General features: G+C 44.4%; 2 protein-coding genes across 4 annotated transcripts; one reads left to right on the forward strand and one right to left on the reverse strand.

Moving 5' to 3' along the window:
- Positions 1-501: 501 nt before the first annotated feature.
- Positions 502-12,478, forward strand: LOC308135803 (AP-2 complex subunit mu-A). Its single transcript, XM_080503923.1, has 11 exons — positions 502-643; positions 2,110-2,231; positions 6,491-6,756; positions 6,989-7,071; positions 7,422-7,557; positions 8,704-8,848; positions 9,653-9,772; positions 10,482-10,617; positions 10,712-10,809; positions 10,948-11,059; positions 11,352-12,478. Exons 2-11 carry the CDS (start codon positions 2,158-2,160, stop codon positions 11,484-11,486), a joined length of 1,305 nt encoding a protein of 434 aa, XP_080360049.1. The 5' UTR covers positions 502-643; positions 2,110-2,157; the 3' UTR covers positions 11,487-12,478.
- A 1,261-nt stretch (positions 12,479-13,739) lies between these two features.
- Positions 13,740-21,651, reverse strand: pcyt1aa (phosphate cytidylyltransferase 1A, choline a). 3 transcript variants are annotated; one of them, XR_013936807.1, is made up of 11 exons: positions 21,480-21,651; positions 19,405-19,518; positions 19,097-19,196; positions 18,785-18,901; positions 18,206-18,357; positions 17,960-18,038; positions 17,639-17,781; positions 17,400-17,519; positions 17,123-17,311; positions 14,201-15,722; positions 13,740-14,086 (listed from the first exon to the last, which is right to left on the reverse strand). XR_013936807.1 is itself a non-coding variant. In XM_080503793.1 (10 exons), exons 2-10 carry the CDS (start codon positions 19,516-19,518, stop codon positions 15,468-15,470), a joined length of 1,269 nt encoding a protein of 422 aa, XP_080359919.1. In that variant the 5' UTR covers positions 21,480-21,651; the 3' UTR covers positions 13,740-15,467. The 3 variants fall into 3 exon arrangements, 2 of the variants coding, with proteins under 2 accessions (XP_080359919.1, XP_080359920.1); XM_080503793.1 differs by having other exon boundaries at positions 13,740-15,722; XM_080503794.1 differs by lacking the exon at positions 17,400-17,519 and having other exon boundaries at positions 13,740-15,722.
- Positions 21,652-22,633: the final 982 nt, after the last annotated feature.

Raw genomic sequence — 22,633 nt, forward strand, 5'->3', positions numbered from 1 at the left:
ATGTGAAGGTTAGGCTGTCTGGTCCACAGATGTGTTTGTGTGTGTCTGTATGTGAGAATGTGTGCCAAAGATCAGCCTGTGTACCTCGAGTTGCCTCAGTACTGAAAGTCTAATGCTCAATATTCCCTGAGTTTGAATCGTGCAAAAGCATGTCCACTAGAGTTTGGCCCAAAAAAAACAAACAAACTTGACTGCAGATCAAAGTTGAATAAGACCACCCACTCAAGATAAATACGTCTTGAGTGGAATTTCCGCTCTTCAAAGGTAAGTGCAAAGGTCGCACATTGGTAATAGAATCACTATGATACAATTTCCACTATAACAAACGGGGCTATCTGAACACGCTATTGCCTAAAAACTACAATTGTCAGGAAAATGACATTAATGAGGCAGTTGCCGGTGCAGCTTATCAATAACACGGCCTGGGTGCGGCTTCAGATCTCTCCGGCCGCGCCTTTTCCTGTCACAGCGGAACGGCCGTGCGTAAGGACGGCGGGTCAGCTGACAGCCATCCGCGCACCAGGAGGAAGGAGCGGAATTAGCGGCTGTGCCGTGAACTGGGAAGCCACTGGATCCGACTCAGGCTAGATCCAAGGCCGAGCGGGGGGAGCGAAAGACCGGCGGGGTCCGCGAACGAACTCGGGTAAGCCCACCGGAGCTGAGGCGGCAAGCCCTTTTTCCTCTTCCGAATCGCCGCGTGCGGCCCGGTTGCTGGTTTGTTAACGGGGAAACCATTTCATCCGCGGAAGGGGGAGACGCTAACGTTAGCCTGTCGCTCTGCTAAGCTAACGTCAAGTTAGCAGCGAGCATTTAGCGCGATAGCGGAACAGACGCGTTTTTTCTCTTCAAACTAAAATAGCGTTTAATTCATTTTCTGTCATTTGTGAGTGATTGCACTCGACTATCATCGCCGCGCTCCTCATTTTCTCAAATAGCTTGCAGGCTGTCTGGCGTGTATTTACAGCAGTTGTCGGAGGATCCTGGTTTAAACGGTTCTTCCTCTCGCCGGAAGGCCGCTTGAGGATTCCGCTCGACTCGACGCCGCTTCACTGCCAGCTAGCCCGCTCTCTCCCGAGCTAAATTAGCCTAGCTCCCTCTCAGTCGGCGTATTCTCCATCACTCCGGTCCTGGCTGAAGGTCAAGCTTCGAGCGGCACTGTAGCCACTCAACATGGACTAAAATCCAGGAATTTCGCGCAACGAGTGAGTCTATGAAAGATGCACTAACGTCAGTGGAAATGGCCCGAGTGAGCAGACATCTTGACTTCGCCAATAAAAGGGCGATTAAACCCCCCCTCTCAGGTCCGGTGCCCGGTTTATTCGGTCACGATTCAGCAGTCTTTCCACAGTGACTTTATGTGCATTTGGAGAACCAAAACGTGTTGTGTCTTCATCTTGGGTACACCGTCAGGAATCTCGTCTTCGAGGAATTTCCAAGCATGCCCTTCATCCTCTTGATTTCCAGAAGCTTCACTTCTGATCGAGGTTGCTGAGATTTAGACGCTAAATATTCAAATAAATCAGCCGTCAAAAGCAATGGCACCGGCTGTGTGTGGATTTCATTGTGTGCAAATGCTGATCTCACTCGTTGATTGACTTTCATGTGAGCTGGTGAGATTTAAACACCTGACGGTGAGAACAGATTTCTACCTTGATACCTTGTGACATCCTGCTTCACACTGGTGGCTGCTAATCTGCAGTTAATCTCACTATGGGAGAAAAGGCCGTGTTTTCCTCCAGTAGTAGAAGGGATTTACCATCTACTTTGCATTGCACAGTGAATACATGTGCATGCATCCAAAAAAATGAGTCACCATCACAGTGATGCAGCTGTGTGTGTGTGTGTGTGTGTGTGTGTGTGTGTGTGTGTGTGTGTGTGTGTGTGTGTGTGTGTGTGTGTGTGTGTGTGTGTGTGTGTGTGTGTGTGTGTGTGTGTGTGTGTGTGTGTGTGTGTGTGTGTGTGTGTGTGTGTGTGTGTCCCCATCCATCCAATAAAGCGGATGTGAGGAACAAATGCCTCTCTGTACTATCGGTCACTCTCTCACTGCTTTCACTTCTCCATCTCACCCTTTCCCTTCCTCTCGGTTTCCTCTTTTCTGTCTCCCTGCAGGAGGGGTTTGGTCTCATCATGGCAAGTTGGGACTGAGAAGCAGCCACAATGATTGGAGGACTGTTTATCTACAACCACAAGGGGGAGGTCCTCATCTCCCGTGTCTACCGAGATGACATTGGGTATGTTTCACAGGCGCAAATATAATGTAAATTCTGAGGGGACCCGGGCCAGTGAGAAGGCCCGATCTGATGGGGGACAGACGGGTTGGATTTAAGCACGGATTAGAGGATTATGTCCCCTTTTCACACGAAATATAAATTTTTGGGGTTGTTCTTTGAAATGTTAAAATTACAATTGCAGCACTCACATAATCTTGTTAGATTTATACTGAAGAAGTTATAAAAAACTGGTGCTGATGTAGACTGATTCTTATGGTTGTATTTAGAGGTTCTTTAACAGTTGCAAATCACTCCTGGTTTTGCACTTGGGGGGGAAAAATCCTTGAATTTTGCATTGACACGTCGAACAAAACCAAGTTCATTATCAAACATAAGCGAGTGATACTGATAGGAAGTGATGTCTTAGCCTCAGTGCGCCAAGTTTTGAGTATTATATTTTAGTTGTGGAGTGTAAATAAAGCGAGCTCTGTCCATTTCAGGTTGGTTTCACCAAGTTAAAATCAAGAGAGGTTTAAGGACACCTCAGTTCTGTTTTTCATCAAAAGCAGTGTGGCATGTTAATAGAAATAGCTTTTTAATGTGGTTTTTAGCGCACTTGGATGTTTCCTGACAGTTTTAGAGACTCGTACATACGCCTCAGCATTCACACTCCTGCAGTCATGAGGTGGCGGTGTTGTGAACAAAATGCCGTGTTGTGTTTTTATCTACACTCAACAAGAAGTGGCTCCAGAACCGGCTTCCTGCCGTTTATCTGTCTGCAGAGTTGGGATCAAAATGAACTCCACAGTTCAGCGACCTCTGAGTCAGCTGAATCCTGTATTGATATCAAGAGTGATGTGTTTGATTAAAGGCATATGTTGCATTCATGACTTGCCATTTAGGTTCACAAAGCAAAAACACTGAAAAAGCACTACTTTTGTTAGTCACTTGATGTTGAACAGTCTCTAAAGTAGGTATGTTAAAGAAGCATTTTCACATGTTAATCTTTGAAATAACACAAAACAAATTTTCTACTTAAGTGTGCTCAAATTTGAAGGCCTATTAATTTTATTAATCATTTTTCATTGTTACAAGTTACACTTATAGTTCAAGCTTTAAATAAATTGTCAGTTTCTTCATTGTATGGGGTGTCTTTGGCTGATCGCTAAAAACACCTGCTGAAAATGGCCTAAAAGTATCTTTTGCAACAACTCGCTTATGTGGAAGATCTGCTGTAGTTTTAAAAACTAGCTTGGGAGGACCCCAAACAAAGGTTTGTAATAAAATAAAAAGTGATGTCGGGTCAGTGGTAATATCCACATCGACTGACTGAGGGCTTCAATCTCGGATTATAGCACAAACAATACTTACATCGTGAAGATTTTTTTTCTTTGAGTTTCTTGTTTGTTTATGTGGCATCGATCCGCTTGTCTGTCCAGTCAGGGTCTTTATATGGACAGAAGGTCCAGAGGAAGCTGTTTGCTATAAGTCACACCAGGCCAGTGTCTCATCTTAGTGTTGTAAAGGTATGGAGAGTGTATGAGGGAAGATAATGACTTAATTCACCTGCATGGTATTCGATTTATTTGGGTCCACAGCAGCTCTGTTGAATCTCACTCGCATTTTGTGGCGATTTTGAAAAAGACTTCCATCTTTATCAGGTGTTGAGGTATGTGAGGCTTCACAACGCCAACATGGAAGTGCAGAAACGGTTGATGCTGCGTTGGAGAGCTGTTCATTGTGACTTGTTGCATTATCGGGCTGAAGCACTTCCATACCAGTTACTTGTCTATTTGACATCGACTGTATCATGCAGAAGTGTGTGTGTGTGTGTGTCCCTTCCATTTTCGTCCTGTGTGTAGCGGCAGTGAGTAAACTTCTTGGTTTTGCCTTGGGTTTTCTTTCCCCATCATGTGTCCTTCATTGTCCTTTAATGGCACAGGTGCTTGTCTCTGCCTCCTGAAATATGTATTACAATTGTCCTGGATAGAAAATCAATCCAAGACTCTATTGCTACAGTTCCACAAAGCATAACGAGGAATATCATTTCTTAAATGTTCATTGGGGAATTGAGAGAATCCACGTGAAGTTTTATTGAACTTTTCTTCTTCTTCAAACATTCATTGAAATCACAAGCGTCACCTCTGGTGGTCCCCTGTGACTGCAGCAGTGCAAATTAACCTGACAGTAAGTTGCTCTCAAACCTGCTGTTCATGTGCTTTATTGAGGTTTTCGGAGCGATTTTACACTTTTTTTTTTTACCCCCACCCCCCCCTAATACCCTTGTATTCTCTTCATACAAACATTGCTGCAAATGAAGGATTCCACACTTGCTGTGCTGCTGTACTACAGCAGCAGTGAAGCACAGGAGTAGTGACGCAAACCTTGTCCCCAAAATATTCAGCAGCAAAGACAGCATCATTATAAACACCATGTTACTCACTGTCTACATGATGCACGAAAATGTCTCTTGTGCATTTTTGTCTCCTCCTTTACTTCATCCTTCTTTTCCTCTTTATTCTCTGTATCACCATTTTCCTCCATCTGTTCATCTTCGCCCCTGTAGGAATAGGTAAGAGACGCTCTAACCTCAAAAGCATGACCCCCCCCCCCCCCCCCTCCTCTCTCCTCCCCTTCATAGTCACCAATCAATGACCCCCCCCACCCCCGACACCCTGATCTGCATGCCTGTCAACGCCACGGTCCAGTCCTTGATACGCTCTCCAAGCATGAGTCACTTGTCTTGATACTGTAGTGATAAGTAAAGTGAAATACAGCAGAAGAATCCAGAGAAATGACGCCGCCGCCACACTTTGTTTCAAAGTTAGCGCTTTCAGCATGTAGTCTGAGCATGTCATATGATGGGTTTTTCAGTCCTCATCCCCCCCCATAACAAATAAAGAGATGGTTTGATGGAGAGTGTCCGTTTTTTGTTTTTTTTTATGGCTAAGCTTGAATTCTTTTTGTGTAAACTTTCTTTTTTTAGAAGAACTTTATTAGAATTTGTCCTGGTTGAGTTACATTTTTAACCGCTTCAATAGTTTACTGAAAAAGCAGACGGGGTCTTAAGGCACTGTGCGATTTTGTTGATCTCAGACAAAAGTTAAGCTTGTTTGCTCAGGGCTTAAAATCGTTGCTCTTAACGTGCGGCAGCCTGAGACATCCTTTCAACAGCGTGAAGTGTTTCTTGACCGCCATCGCAGCGCACCGCAGTGTGACTGCTGCTACGAGCCGCAACAGATGGCAAGGCAGCAGGAAATGACGTGACGATCAAAGCGACATCTGCGCTGCACAAAACAATAGTTTGTTGATTCTCAAGTGGATGAAATACCGAAACAATGTCCATCGGAACCATTTCTCTTTCACAGCTCTGCCGCGATTCTTGGTTCGTCTTGCTTAAGTCCCTGAAAGCGCAGTGGCGTATGAGAATCGTGTATGTCGTATCTATTGTGGCTTCTGATCCAGTCGAGTGACATCATGCCGTCAACTTACTGTCATCCCCAAGTTTATGAAACCACACTGAAGACATATTTAAGATGTCAGTTTATTTCTGGGCAGATTTGCATAATTTCCACCATCAGAGCTGCGAGGTGGACGTGTCCGGCCTGTTCACTATGGTGCTGTTCATACGGAGTAATTGGTACAATAAGAGCTGTATAATTGACTGTTTTGCACTATGTTGAAATGTCGAAGAGGTATTGGGACCTGGGAATGGGTCTCACCGGGGTTCTCATCCTTTTCTTTAGATGGTTTGATTTTCTTGTCGTAACGTGTTGCATCCTTCACGCTAATCCCCCTTATCCATAAATCCACGTTAATTGAGGCTGAGTTTCCTAAGAGTCGCTCTAGAAATGAGATGCCGTGCACTGTGAAACTTCCATACAGTTCAATTCAAGTAAAACCCCAAGAAGGATGGGGTTTGTCCAGTGCATGGTCATAATGTCCGTATATATGCAACTTAGTTTTTCGTCTCACGATGCTGTGATCATGTGTGTTAAGTCAAGGTTTCTGTTTTCTTTCCACCTGTAATTATCCAAATTTACTTTAAACAGAACTCCCTTTTGTCCTTCATAATATTCCACCTCCAAGTGTCAATGTTTTGACAGCTTAGGATCCTTTACAATGGCTGTGCTCACTCCTCGGGTCTGGAGTTCATTAGTCTCAAACGGTTTGCAAGAATATTTCCACATGAAGTCACAGGGTGCGACATTGCGCGCTGATTCAGTGTTGGATAAAACATGTCGCCTCCCGTCTCAAATCCTCCTCCCTTCCTTCCCCAGGCGCAATGCCGTGGATGCGTTCCGTGTTAACGTGATCCATGCCCGGCAGCAAGTGCGATCCCCGGTGACCAACATCGCCCGCACCAGCTTCTTTCATGTCAAACGCTCCAACATCTGGTTGGCAGCTGTCACCAAGCAGAATGTCAACGCTGCCATGGTGTTCGAGTTCCTCTACAAGATGTGTGACGTCATGACGGCTTACTTTGGCAAGATCAGTGAGGAGAACATCAAGAACAACTTTGTGCTCATCTATGAGCTGCTGGATGGTACGTTGGAGGGGATGGGGGAGAGGAGGGGGGGTGCTTTTATTTTGGTAGCAATGTTATAATCAATTGCGTGTGATTCTTTTACTCCTGTGCATTAATGTTTGCATTCCACTGAAGTGTTTCCCGTCTGATTCGGTCCACACTGGTTTCCTCCACCCGTGTGTGTTCCAGTCGTTCCCCTCTCATCCTTCTTATCTCTGACCCAGAGCGATCTTGCTGTTTGTTCACGCAGAGATCCTGGACTTTGGCTACCCCCAGAACTCAGAGACTGGAGCACTGAAGACCTTCATCACCCAGCAGGGCATTAAGGGGCAGGTCAGCAAGACCAGTATCTCCCTGGATCACACTTACTTCAGCTTTAGATGTTTAACAATGAAACCTTGATTCAATCCATTAGGAGCCAATGACTGATGTATATGTGCTATAATGATTAAATGTCTTATTTTCCTGTTTTTGTTCCGTTCTTCTTCCGCTGCGGTCATTGGACGCCTCAGCATCAGGTACATCAGGCACACTGATATTCAACCTTTGTCTACATATCGAACCCCGTCACCTTTGTTTTCCACCTTCCCCGTAGCACTAATGATCCCCTTTCATCGTCTTCCTTCTGCTGTCGGCCTTTTCTTTTTGTTGGCGGTGATACGGTTTCTCTCCCTGTCCCCCAGACAAAAGAGGAGCAGTCTCAGATCACCAGCCAGGTGACCGGGCAGATCGGCTGGCGTCGCGAGGGCATCAAGTATCGCCGCAATGAGCTCTTCCTGGACGTACTGGAAAGCGTCAATCTGCTCATGTCACCGCAAGGTGTGTTTGCACAGAGGACGAACAACTGGGGGGGGGGAGATGTTAATGAAAAAGTTCCTTTTAATGCTAGAAATTCAACTTTCTCTCGACAGCAAGTCTGTAGGTTCAGTTAAAGGTGGAGAAAGGTGTGTCCTGTGTGAGAGACATTTAAGATTCCAGACCTTTTTTGTCCTCTGCACAAGCTATTACAATGTCAAGTTCTCATTTTGCAAACACTATCTCCAAAACAGCCTGAAGGAATTCCTCCAAATGTGGAACACATGTGGGCTCTCATTTGAAGATCAACGGATTAGATTTTAATCAGGCGAACCTTAATGGGATTTTTAAAAAAAGATCTGCAATAAATGCGCAAAGATAATTACTCGCCAACGTGCGAGTCAGTCTGTAAACTGAGGCCGCCATAAAGGCTCGGTTATCCGAGTTCTGTTGATGTAGTAATATCTCACAGGGGACCTCTCGGGGAATTGAGCTTTTTAGATGAAGCGTACATTATTGTGCAGCGTGCCTGAAAACTGAAGGTGGACTGAACTGTGCAGTGGCTATCTACCCCACCAATGCTGGACTCCTGCATGTTTTTCAGAGCAGCATTAGTCTTGGAGCAGTCTTGTCACCTTAATTCTAAACATCCTGTACCTGGAAGTGAGGCTGCATCATAACGCTGCACCAAAAGAGGCTAATGCAGCAAGATCACATTGAAACAATGGATGAAACCAGCGTAGTAAAAACTCTAATGGAAGGAGTCGTGAAAAGAGATGCAGGATTTTCTGCCACTTTAAATTGAGTAATATTTTAAAAGAAACCAGCTTCCTTTACTTATTTTTTTTGGAAGTGGGTTCATGACTTCTGGTGTTTTACTGAGAAATGAGGTGGAAAATAAGGGTTAAAAAAAAAAAGTCTAGAGAGAAAATTTGGACTTTCAGCCAAGCCCACCCTCCCAAATTCCACATTTAGTATATTGAAGGTGCTGTGAACTGTTTTTTAGAACAACTCGTTCCCTTCCTGGTGTTTTTGGCCCCGTTTAAGACATTTAACAGTCAACCGGACACAACATTTTGATAATGATCGCAGCACTGTGTTTCAGAAAACCTTTAATTTCCCTCCCTTCACACCGAGATTACAGGTTCTTTCTCCCTTTTCTCATTCCAGGCCAGGTCCTGAGCGCCCACGTGTCGGGCCGCGTGGTGATGAAGAGCTACCTGAGTGGAATGCCCGAGTGCAAATTCGGCATGAATGACAAGATCGTCATCGACAAACAGGGCAAGGGAGGAGCGTCTGACGACGCCGGGAAGAGGTGAGCCAATCGCAAGCAAAGCTGGAATTCCTTCAATATTTGAGTTCCTTTCCTGAGATCCTGACAATGAGCTTCATTGTTGAGATTTCTGAGGACCACTGTCTGTGTTTTATCACTGTTGTCTTGTTGTTTTTTTCCAACAAGACAAACTTTATAATTTATTTACATTTTTTTTCTTTCCTTTGGATGCATCTCTCCTTTCTTTCCCTCTCTTTCTTTTCTATGTGCTGTACCTCAGTGATTTAGGGGGAGGAAGGTATTGTACTGAAGTGTCCTCACCCCACCCACACACAGATACACACACACACACACCCCTGTCTGGTGTCGGCCCCTCGGTGTACATCTCATGCACTGTGGCTCCCCACACACTCAACACAAATAAATGAAACGCGCTCCGTTATTTCTTTGGTGTTCTGCCTGGTGTTTTGTCTCCTAATTTTCTATATATTTTTTATTTTTTTTTGTAGACTGGTTCATTTGTTTTATTAGCCCACACCCACCTGCTTGACCTTTAACCCCCTCACCAAAACACCTAACATGGACTGTGATTTGTTGAGTACCGAATAGCAACATTAACCCCGACAAGGTGCACATGTCTTGGTACTAGCAGTCGTGTTTCTGTGTGTTCTTATGATTTGATATTTTGTTTTGGGTTTTTTTTGTTTAGTTTTTTTTTAATTCAAGGGAGAGTTGTAGTTTTTTTTCCAATTGGTATAATTTCCAAAACGGTTTCTGGACTGTTCTCATCACCTCATGTTTTTCTGCTGTTTTTGTTTTTGTTTTGTTTTTTAATTCTGCTGACAGTGGGAAGCAGTCCATAGCCATCGATGACTGCACTTTCCACCAGTGTGTGCGACTCAGTAAGTTTGACTCTGAGCGCAGCATCAGCTTCATCCCTCCTGATGGAGAGTACGAGCTCATGAGGTCAGTAGATCGTGTGTGTGTGTGTGTGTGTGTGTGTGTGTGTGTGTGTGTGTGTGTGTGTGTGTGTGTGTGTGTGTGTGTGTGTGTGTGTGTGTGTGTGTGTGTGTGTGTGTGTGTGTGTGTGTGTGTGTGTGTGTGTGTGTGTGTGTGTGTGTGTGTGTGTCAAGAAACCAGCGACAATAACTTTGTAGTTCCTAAAGGTGTGAGTGAAAGATTACCACTGTAATTATACAATTATTGATCATTAGAAGTATACAAATATTCAAACCACGATTATTTCAGTAATGACTAAATTAGCTCCACTGGGAGTGCAGACTTTCTGACTTTAGTCATACACACAGTGTTTATACTTAATTAGAAGTTTTTCTTTCTTCTCATATGAAGTCTTTGTGAATGAATGCTAAAGGCCAGTCTACAAGTGTTGAGCTTTTCTTTCAAGGGCGATGCAGACCAGCGTGATAATTTCTCAGTTATCTGTTATTGCCCCCCCCCCACCCTCTCTGCTCCACTTTAACTGATTTGTGACTGGAGGAGTTGAGGCCTGAGGCAGACTAGACAAGAGGCTCCAGTCTGTTAATAACTCACAGAGTTCAAAAGTCTCAATACCACAAGAAACTGTAGCTGTTGAGTTGATCCCGGTAGTTTACAGTCGTATTTCTTGAGATGTTCGTAGATTTGTCACATGGATGCGTTTTCCCCGCCTCTGCAGATATCGCACCACTAAGGACATCATCCTGCCTTTCCGGGTTATTCCTCTGGTCAGGGAGGTCGGTCGCACCAAATTAGAGGTCAAGGTGGTCATTAAGTCCAACTTCAAGCCCTCTCTGCTGGCTCAGAAGATAGAGGTCAGCTCGTTTTACATGCTTTTTGCACTTTGAGACTTTTTCCCCTCACAATATATTAAAAAATATGAAGTGTGGTTCCTCTTCCGTCTCTCAGGTGCGTATCCCAACACCACTCAACACCAGTGGTGTGCAGGTGATTTGTATGAAGGGAAAAGCCAAATACAAGGCCAGTGAGAACGCCATCGTCTGGAAGTGAGTAGCCTCCGTTTTCTGCCCAGTCAATGTTTAACGACCTCGTGGTCGTTGTTTGTTTAACCTCGTGTCTTTTGCAACCGAACGGATTTCTCAATGTGTCTTTGCACGCCGTGTTGAAATAATGCGTGTGTTCAGGATTAAACGCATGGCCGGGATGAAGGAATCTCAGATCAGCGCTGAGATTGAGCTGCTGCCCACCAACGATAAGAAGAAATGGGCCAGGCCTCCCATCTCTATGAACTTTGAGGTAATGCATACCTGAAAGAGTGCAACTGTGAAACGGAACTCGACTTTTCTTCCCAGGACGGGTAGGACGGGTTCCCATGTTGTGATTGTGTCAACATGTTTCAGTCCCGACAACAGTGATTAATACACACACACACACACTCGGGCTGATGTCACGCAGGTTTGCTCTTCCACACTGAAGGCTGATCACGAGCGGCTCGAGCGCGTGTTTTTCCTGCTCCGAGCTCTCGGTGCGAGTCTGCAGCCCGACAAGCTCCCGCACGCCCTAACCCTTCCTCCTCCGCTCCCCGCAGGTTCCTTTCGCCCCATCCGGCCTGAAGGTGCGCTACTTGAAGGTGTTTGAGTCCAAGCTCAACTACAGTGACCACGACGTCATCAAATGGGTGCGGTACATCGGCCGCTCTGGCATCTACGAAACCCGCTGCTAAAAGTCGAAACCCCCCCCCCCCCCCCCAACCACCATCAGGCAGCGAACAGACCACTTCCCACCCCAGTATCTATCCCGTTAAGATTTTTTTCTTCTGTCCTTCCCCACTTTGTCTCTTCTTCCCTCGACCCCTTATTGCTTCTCCCACCACCTCCCATCACCACCCCCACCCTTCCTAACTAGGTGTTGGAGATTGAATTTACATTGTTTTAAAGAAAAAAAGGAATAAAAAAAAAAGTAAATATGGTATAATGCACAGATATATGCAAAATGTGAACCATTGTATCGTATATATCTTGTAGTGATGAGTAAAAATGTAAACCAACTGGTGTCCGAAAGAAAAAGACAAGTGATGCAGGGGGTGTCCAGGGGGAGAGGACGGGAGGCTTGAAGGTTCTGTTGTGTTTATTCAGTGTTATTAGTCCACTATCTGCTCTGCAGCCACTGTAGAGGTTCCACACGTCCGAGACTCTTTCAAACAAGATGGTTTGTAGCTGTTGTGGTTTACAATGAATCCTGCTAGAATTCCTCTTTACAGCCTCTGTCTCAGTCTGCCCTTTAAAAAAAAAAAAAAAATCGATATCTGATGTGTGTTTTAAGGGAAAGTTCCTTTGAAATCGCAATATTTTCCACTCAGCGCAAGAAATATAAAAGATCCCTGTATTTGTATTTTCTCCCCTGTATTGTTCATTTTCTACCATTATTCCACTCTGCTATTCAGTCCCCCCCCCGCCCCCCAAAAAATCCCCAAAAACGTCAACATTCCAGAGAGTTTGAGGTTTTTCACGTCATCCAGATGAGCTTCTCGTGACCCAAATACCTGAAATGTTTCTTTGGCACTACGTTCACGTTAATGTGACTCAGATCAGGCCCCGGCAGTGTTTGCAGTGAGGTGAGGTCTCCCCCTGGCGTTTGCTTCGCCACTGTCTTGCTTCTTCATGTTTGTAGCCCTGGTGACCGTTCTGTCCAATAAAATCTGACTATGTAACCAAATCCGCCGCCTCTTGTGTGCCTCTGTTATCACGGGAGTGTTATTTCAGGTGGTGTCTGGGTTGACCTGCACCACTGCTTCCTCTTCATACGGATTCAAGAGTGAATGGGGCCAGTTCATTTTGGTATTATGAACGAACAAAGCGCCAAAAGGAGATGTGTTGAATTGTAACGATGCTTGTCAAATGTCCTGCCCTTGAAGATGCGGTCGCTTTCAAAATCTACTGCATTTGTGGCATGAGCCTCGGGGTTAACTACTGGGCCATGCGAGTCAATTCTTAACAGCCAAACTTTAATGTTCCGTAGTCTTTTGTGCTCTTAAAGCCATCTTTCCATCAAAAACTCTATTTTTCGGTAATTCATTCCAAATCTTTTTCAATGTGTTAAACATCGTCTATCAAAAGTCCAATGTCACCACTTCTCTCGAGGTAAATTATGCCACATTCAACTCACTTGAGTCTTCCTTCCAAAGGATCGGATATCTTAATATAGTGTCATGTGTTTGCCACTATTCAAATATGAAGCTCGGTCTCCTCTCGTTGATGGCAGCACATTAAAAGTTAAGTGCTAAATTCCTCCCCTTAATTTATTCCTGAGAAGACATTAATGTGAATATAGAAATGGAATTTGCTGTATAATTGTGTATAATTATGGTCACTGGTTAGTAAGGATTTGAATTGCGTCACTACTTTCAGCTGCACTGAGCAAATGCAGTTGCGTAACGCACTGTCAATATTATTCGGCTTATTAATTTGGCCATAAATTACCGGCAGAAGCAGAGTAAGTGGTTCGAGAAATGTCCACGTCGGGTTTCGGACTCTTCCTGTGTGGAGCTTGCATGTTCTCCATAAGCTTAGGTGGGTTTCCACCTAAGCTTCACACTCAAACGACTAAATTAAAACCGACATTAATTCTGAACTTGTTTCACTGTAATATGAACCCATATCTACAGTACCTGTGACCAGCCGGCACCCTTAAAGTAACTTTAGCTTCTGTGTACGATGCCGATTGTTTTGATGTTGCTTCTCTGGGATTTTAGAGCATCTTTCCCCCTCGAATTGACTAACTTCAAACTGGATGTGTACACTTCAAATCCAGGTTTGAGTATTTAAAGCTAATGCAATGTTCCATTTCCATCCTAAAATAAAACAGTACCTGGCAAAGTAAGCAACTTAATCGATCGAATAATGGTTGTCAGCATCTTCAGTGACATAAAAGCACAGGACACAAAACAGTCATAGTCAAAAAAAGTACTTTGGCCTACATCATTTAATACATTTCTTTCTTGTCTTGCTTTCCTTCTACATCCACAACATAAAACAAACAAATATAACCCCAAACAGTAAAACTAGATATGAGTAAAACAGTTGTTAAAAACAATTGTATGCCTCTTTAGTTGGAAGTGGCCTTTGTTTGGTTTGACAGGTTGATGCTTGTTTCACTGAAACGTCCACACTGATATAAAAAGAAAAGACTCCACGAGAATGAAGTCAAGACTTCCCGAAAGCAGCTTGGCACCAAAGTCGAGGCTGGATCTTGTCAGCGAACGACGCCGGGTCTGCTCGTTTCGTATCAGATACTGTGGAAGTTCCCTTGCTGCGGTTTCACAACCTTTACAAAAAAAATCAGATTACACCCATTAGAAGAGAAGCAGTCTCCAGGATTTAAACTTCTGCGAGGCCGGACCGAGACCAGGCCATAGGTTCAGAAAGGAGTGAGTTGAACCTCAAGACTTTGTGCTCTCATCTCAGGGAACAGGATTCGTTGAGAGGAGGCAGCCACATGAATCTTGATCGAGAGTTTCTGAATTAGATTCAAAGTGTAAAAAAAAAAACATCCAGTGGAAGTGCTGTCATTTTCAGGATGGCCTGGTTTACTTTGCCATCTTAGTGTGCTGCAAATCAGGAGGCTTTATCCATAAGAGAAAACATTATTGTGCTTCGAAGCCAAACCTAATACCTTCAATTATTGTCACCTGTGAAGAGAAATTAGTATCATCACTACAGGCCCAGATCTGCTTTACAAATAAAGAAAAGGAAAAAAAAAAAAAAAAGACAAAACAAGTTGCTCATGTTGATTCTCAGCTCGGACTCAAATATAATCTACAAAAATAAGCATTTCAACATCAAGATTTTAATCTGTCATCCGTTCTTTTGTACCACTGAAAGGCGTCTCGTCTGAAACTAGTCTCCCGAAGACCCAGTCTCCTCCGCAAAACAAACATATCAAAAGCTAATTTAATGGCTGCGTGCGGATGAGAAACTGACATTAGACGACTGACACATGCCGACAGAAGTGCGCGCTCACACAAACACTGCATGCACATACACAGACAGCCGGAGCCCCAGTGCAGGCGGGCGCCGCTCACAAACTGCAGGAAAGGCGGATTATCACTCCTTTAATGCATCGAGTTTCCCTGCTGTTTAAAAAAAAAAAAAGGAGAAAAGGAAAAAAGAAAGTTGCTTGAATGTTCAATGTTAAGTGCCGGCAGAATATGAAGCGCCTCCTGAGAAGAGTTCACGTTTCTGACCTGCGCTGTGGAGTCCGTCTCCGTGACGCCTCAGCTCAAGCTCTCCTTCATCCAAAACTACAAAATGGGCAACAAATCTGCAAAAAACAAACAAACAAAAAAAACCTTCCCGCTAAAGCCACGGACGAAACCCAACCTCCTACAATGCCATTAGGACCACTGAGAGAAAGTGCAGTGAGTGGAACATCTGACAATATTCCCCAAGTGAGATGAGTGAGTAACAGAGGTAATTAAAAAAGAAATAAAAAGAGGAACAGACTTTCAAATAAACCGACTAGTGGTAACAGACACACAGTGAAAGTTGGAGGTTAAAAACAAAATCAGTGGAGAACCCGGCTGCTGCAGTGACCATGACAGTAAAACGATGAGTACAGGGGTGGGGGAGGAAAAAAGAAAAAAGTTGCAGGAGCTTGATGAAAACCCCGCTCTTCCACTTCATTGGCGGGTCGTTTAAAAGCAGGTCTAGTTTTCGTCCTCTTCGTCGTTGTCGTCGTCGTCGTCGTCGTCATCGTCGTCGTCGTCGTCCTCGCTGATGAGGAAGCCGCGGGCCCCGCTGTGGTGAGGCGGAGGCGAGGGGGGCGGGGAGGTTTTGGAGAAGAACGGGAGGCGGAAGGTGGGAGAGGGGGAGCGCTCCTCGCGGGTGGGGCTGCTGTTGGGGCTCTGCCGGGGGCTGATGGCCTGCAGCATGCGGCCTTTCCCTTCTTTCAGCATGTGTTTCTGCGGAGGGAGACGAGAATCACCACTGAGTTCAAAGACTGAGACAGAAGAAGAAGAATGATTCCCACAGGAGGCGCAGCAGGAGTCTGCAACCTTTATGACTCCAAACAGCCGTTTTTTGTGATTTTCCAACCAAATCAAATTTGCCCAGAGCCGCAAAACCTTTTTAACCTTTAAAATAAGACAAACACATCTGAGATTTCATTTAGAAAATATATATATCTTAGTTTTGAAAGAAAAAAAAATGTATGTTGTGTAGTTTCCAATGTAATTTAGGATAGTAAACATTTAAACATATTTTCAGCAGTTTCAGCCTTTTTCCCCCACATTTTTCAAACAATTTTGACATTTGAGTCGAATAAATTGGATACTTTATTAATCCTAGAGTGAAATTACTTTAACCACTGCTCCACATGGAATAAATAGAAAGAAAACTTTATATCAAATAAGATAAAAATGTAAGTATAATTTTAAATATAACAAGACATGACAGTGACTGAGATTCAACAAACTCAGCAGCACTAGTTACTGTGAGGAGTTCTATTTTATGGCCACTGGGATTTGGTGACACACAATTTAAAAAGGCACAAGCCCACATTCCTGAGGACATCAACACGACGGAACAAGTTTACCAAAGGCAGGAGACTAACTGGGAGCCGGGAAGGTGTGTTCAGCACAGGAGTTTCTTTTTAAAGAGTGCGACCGTAGAGCTCAATAAATGATGTAACAGAGGAGTGGCACACAAAACCTAAACCAGAGCGAGTGTGGGTCCATCCACACTGCAGGTCATGATCCAGGTCGCTCACCAGAGCAGTTACATTCTCCTCCAGAATGAAATGTTCAATCTGAGGAGTTGCTATTTTGAGGCGGCGGAGGAAGATCCAGCATGAATCCCAAATGGCGCTCGATGAAGAAGTGTTGCAAAGGGACTCAAGAAGCAGAATACATGGATAGCAGTGGACTCTCTACATGTCTCGGTCGCTTTCACTTCTCGACTGCTGAATGTTTCTCTACATTGCCAACATCAACTCGTGATGATGTAATCATTTATATCTTGAACAGGCATCGAGGCTTTTTTTTTGTTTTTTTAAATAAAGTCGCATATTTGCAGTTTGAGCTGTGGAGGAGAGCAAACAAGCCGACAGTTTCAAAGAAAGGCACTCTGCTTGTGCGTCACTACTTATAGATTTCATTTCATTCCTGTTGATCATGTATAGATCATGTATATATTACGTTTGATAGCTTTTAAAAATAAAATCTGACTTTTGGGAGCAACGGCTCCAAACCATGAAACCAGTGTAGTGAAGAGGCACAGTGCAGCTTCTGTTGACAATGGATCTGTCAGTGCGATGCACTGATAATCTGCCATCCCGATTACAAAGCGATCCCAGCCCGCTCACCAGAGCTCCCTCGGGCCCGAACATCTGCAAGAAGTTCCCGATGAACTCCCTGGATTTCTCCTCCCACTTCTGGATGAGATCGATGCTTTTCTCCTCCACTTTCTGGACGAACTCCTTGCTCTTCTCCTCCACGTCGCGCACCTTCTTCTTCACCTTGTCCACGCGCTCCTGCAGGTGGTACTTTTTCTCCTGGAAAGAACCAAAGACGGGTTGGACACGCGTTACACGTCTTGCCTGCTGTGGGGACGGGGGGGATCCGGTGGACCCGCTAGCTCACGCCAAGACTTTTAACATCCCAGCGATCGGCTCGTCGACCACAGTGTAGCTGTGCAGTGGAAATGTAGAACATCACCAGTTGGCACGGTCCAGACCAGAGCTCTGAACGGGACGACTCAGGCTGGTGGGAAAAACCCACAAACACCACGTACTGTAGTGTGGTTGGAATTCCATCGTACTCAAATCGTCCAGAACGCACTCGGTTACCGTCCTGAAAAGCAGAAGTTCTAATTCACGTACGTTGATGTAGCTGACGTTGAGCTCCTTGGCCGTGTATCCTCTCTGCAGGTTGCGTCTGACGTACACGTCGTAATCCCGGACTATGCGAGTGATGATGTCAGAGGTGGAGATGCCCTCTGTTCGCTGGGTTGGTGCAAACATACCTGAGAAACACAGAAGTGGGAGGAGGGGTGGGGGTGGAACAAGTTAAACCACAACAAAAACAGATTTGAGCCCAATATGGACCTTTAGTGAAATAATTTAAATAAATATTGCTCTTTTATATACAGTTTTGCAAACAAAAGCACTTGTAGATCCTTTTGTTTAGAAATGAGCACTGACCAGCTTCTTTAATGTGCTTGTACACGTCATCGCTGCCCGCCGAGGAGTATGGGATGTCGTCATGGGCGACAAAGTCAATCTGCAAAGGTCATTTATAGCACACGTCAACAGAGAAGATGAAGATCGACAAACAAGAGAGAAAAAAGGGGACAAATACCACTGATAATAAGAACAATAAAAAGCTGTTATGACTTTTAACTCGGGGGGGGGGGGGGGGGGGGGGGTTTCACGGTGTTGTTCACTCACGCGATGCTTTGCGAGGAACTCCGGCGTTAACGTCCAGGGAGCGTTTCGCACCACTTCATCCACGTAGCGACAGTGTCTGATGGCGTCGTATCGCTCGTCCTCGTTCATCACTGTGAAGCCCTTGTATTTATGAGTCAGGTCATCGCTGCATACTGCGAATGGGAGGAAATGTTTACGGAAAGGATTAAAAAAAAAAAAAACACAAAAAAAACCAACTATGATTTGGATGTTTTGATGGAGGTTTACACTAAAATGCCCACAGTTAGCACTGAGAAACACTGAGCTGTTTGTTTGTCCTTTGAACATTTGGCAGTCAGGTACAATGTGGTAAACAAACACAAACCATGAAACAGGCCCACAAGAGAACATGCAGCAGTTTTATAACACACACACACACACACACACACACACACACACACACACACACACACACACACACACACACACACACACACACACACACACACACACACACACACACACACACACACACACACACACACACACACACACACACACACACACACACACACACACACACACACACACACACACACACACACACACACACACACACACCTCCAACAATGAGGTGCGTGTTTGGGAAGAGGCATTTGGCCTGCATGAGGGCTCTGGCATGTCCCGAGTGGAAGACATCGAAGATGCCATCTGCATACACCCGCACCGGTCTGTCGGCTGGACACACAGAAGAAGAAATGTTGATTCTCCTCGCTCACCCAACAGTGTCAAGGGAACTGGTCTAAATTGTGATCCATTGTTTCTCACCGCCAGCACGAAGGTGAACGCATCATTAAAACAAAGCTGAATCTAGTAACGAAGGTGTCTCAGACTATCTCCATCCAAACGTCTGTAAAGAGGCAAAAGACTCACGCGGTGTTCCCCTCTTGGCCTCCTCCATGCCGACCCTCTCATAAGGATTAGCATCAGCTGGCACCAGCTCATCTGCGAACGGTGCCGGGTACCTCAAGCCCTGAAACCCCCCAGGAGTCGGACATCCGTTATCTCCTCATACATACACACACACGAAACACTTCTTACACCTACATCACATTTCTCAGATGACATCTCAAAGTGTGGGATTGCACATGAATCTAAGTAGGATAGAGGTGCATATCAGGATATAATCAAGAAAAGAAAATGAACCTGCTGGACTAACGTGAAGTTGACATCTGACTCACCACAGTACATCTGGGGACTTTCCCAAGTCGTTCTCCCTCCTCGGGCTCCACTTTGGAGCATTCTCGTTTTCTTTTTCGGGACAGGAGCAGACCGCTGGAGCTCTGGGCCTCCATCTGGGTCAAAAGACAAAACGAATGTCATTGAAACACATGACCCTTCACACACAGCTTTGGAGCGTGATTGAAGCAGAGTGGGACAGCGTCACGCTGCCCCGTGTTGCGGTGCTCTTGGTGTGAACGTCATGTTGCATAACTATGATATAAAGTAGAGACAGACTGTGAGCCCAGACAGCTGTGGAGTTATGGCAGATGGCATATGTCCTGTCAACTTTCACCTATTAACGGGGCGAGGAATCCATGTGATGTTAAAGCTGTCACAGGCGAGAAAAAAATTTAAGAAAAATCAGACGCTGCAAAAAAAACATATAGAAAAATCAAGGCTGTACAGTTGTTTCACCAGAAAGAAACGGCTCCCAACGCTACGTTATGTGAACATTTGTCAAAAGGACAGGGGTTTGATGATAAATACACTGCATCTTAATTGCCATGTTCATTATTCTTCTCAATACAAACCATATATTGCCATCTACCACTATGAAACCACTGAGAAAAGTGAATGTTTTTAAACATAGTTTGAATATAATCATGTTTTACCGGTATATATTCACTAATACAAGAGTCAAGAAGTTAGACATCTGTCATATAAAATGTTGACTGACTTCAGATGACTTTGTTATGCACATAACTTTAGGACGTTCCACAACTTTGCACAAACCTGGTAGACCAAATAAAAAACTGCATTTGTATGATTTGAGTCATAACAGAAGGTGTAGGACCTGTACAGGTTTTACTGTGTATGGAAAATGTTAAACCTGTTGCAAAATTTGAAGTAAAAAATGTGGGAACTTTAAGACATTGACAAAGACGGTGCATTGCCAACTCCAACAAAACAGAGCAGACTCGCACTTCTGTCTGATTACAATGATTCCTGTGTTACGTATTGAGGCTCTGCCCCATTCCACACATGCCACCAGACCACGAAAAGTATAAGAAATTATATGGACACAGTCTGTCGCACTGTTATGTTTTCAGCAGGTCAGTAACATTGGCCAGATCTCTGCTTCTGTCGGACTTATGAAAGTGTGACTCAGCACAGTGAGAAGAGGAGATGGCGGGCGCTACACGGTCCTGGTGGTGACGGCTACCTGATCCAGCACTGGGCACTTGAACAAGTGGCTGACTTGCCTCTTTCTCTCGGGAGCAGCTGAGCACTGAGCCCCCAGAAGCCCTGCAGGTCGTGCATGTAGCCACTCACACACCACGCGCACACGCATACACGTACGCTGACAGAGAAGATTTACATGAACAGCACATGTCATCACTTCTTAAACTGGCGACTATAATAAGACACAACAAAAGGCCAGTGCAAAGTCACTCATAACAGATGCTGCAACCTTATGTAATATGAGAATGCATTTCAAATAAACTAATTTAATTAATTAATTACATTAAATTAATAGTTTTACTGACGTTTTTTTTTAAGTAAAGCGTAGTTTGTAAATTTAATCTGAAATAGTGCAGGAAACTAGTTTTAGTTCATCCATTTGTTCATTTTGGAGAATGTAGTTTGCAGCGGTTTTGACCTGGATGGAATTATATCGATGGTTTACTTGGGAAACAGTAAAAAAAAATACTAAAAATAATGATATACTCGACAGACCTTTCGCGTCGTGACCCGATCGCGGTCCCCGGACCATATATTGGAGACCCTTAAGTACATTTCACACAGTGTTCTCTCTGTCGGCGTTCCCGACTGTTTCGTTGCGGAAACGATCTGAGTCAGAGGTTAGTCGGACTTGTGCGCATTAAATCCGGACTGCAGACAGACGCTGGAGCAGAGACTAAAAACAGCTGACTGAGTTTCCACTCGCGACACAACTAAAATCCAAGCTCAATGGACACTCGCCTCAGGCAAAAATACTAATAAAAAAACACTCACAACCAAAACGCTCACGTAGCTGGGTCAAACTCTGGTTTAACTTTAGGTATTTTCCTGTAAGTTTGAAGTGACTTACTGTGCACTCTTTTGTCCGGGACGCTGCAGAAGTGGGCGGCTTCCTGCCCTCCTACAGCAGCTAGCAGCTAGCAGCTAACCACCAGCTAACTGCTAACTGCTAACGCCGCTGCAACTTGTCTAGCTTGTCAGCTAACTTTAGCCCGCAGCGCGCTGGGAAGCTGGCCAGTCAATTCACGTTCAAGAAATATGAATCCTGCGCACCCCGTGTCCCGGTACTCACAGTAGGAGGGGTTAACACTGCAGTTGGCAGGAGGACAGACAGATATTGAGCTGACAGCTTAAACTACAACGCTGACAGGTCAACAATACAGGAACTACAAAAACTCAGAGCATAGACGCCTCTATGGCAGAGTCTCAACGGATGTGACGTCAAGAGGGACCGGGTCGTGTTGTGCTGCCACCTGAAGGTGAAATTGGGTATCACTGAAAATGACCTGCAGCCACTGCTGCACCGACATGTATGGTATGGAGCTAAATCCAGGCCAGAAAGTTTGTTCATATGAAAAAAAATATTTTGAAAGTGAATGTTCAAGGTCTTGAGTTTTGAAGAATTAAAAACACTGTGCCCAAAATAAAAACAAGGGTAATTAATGGTTTTATTAACTTAAATATAATTTTGATTCCGCTATGGAATTCTTTTGATAAAATAATTTATTTTCATTTTCATTTAAAAAAAATGTCTTTATTATTTTATGTCTTTATTTCAGTTACAGGTATAAAGTTTTCAAATTCTAATCTTATTTTGTATCACATTTGATCATGTTTTCAGGTTTTACACTTTTTTTTCCATATTCAAAACCCTTTTTCACTTTTAGATCGTATTTTTGTTTCAGGTTCAAACCTTCAGCCCCGTTCTGGCGTGTGGTGCGTGGCGTTTACTGAAAGGCTTTGGATTATGAGTGACAGCATCAAGAGTAGACCGGCACTGCCTACTTGAAGTTGACGTCGCAGTGAGACGCCATCTTGAATGGGGCACCCTGCATCCCAAGGGCATTTGTTTCTACTGAGGAAGACGTAGTCCGCCTGCAATAATCACCATTGCCAGAAGGCTCACACATAAAACTTATGATCATTAATGCTGAGATTTCTTTTTTATAATGCTTTTTTTTTTTTTTTTACAATGACAAGCAGATGATATGGCATATTAATGAA

Source organism: Blennius ocellaris, assembly GCF_963422515.1.
Source record: "Blennius ocellaris genome assembly, chromosome: 10".
Lineage (NCBI taxonomy): Eukaryota > Metazoa > Chordata > Actinopteri > Blenniiformes > Blenniidae > Blennius > Blennius ocellaris.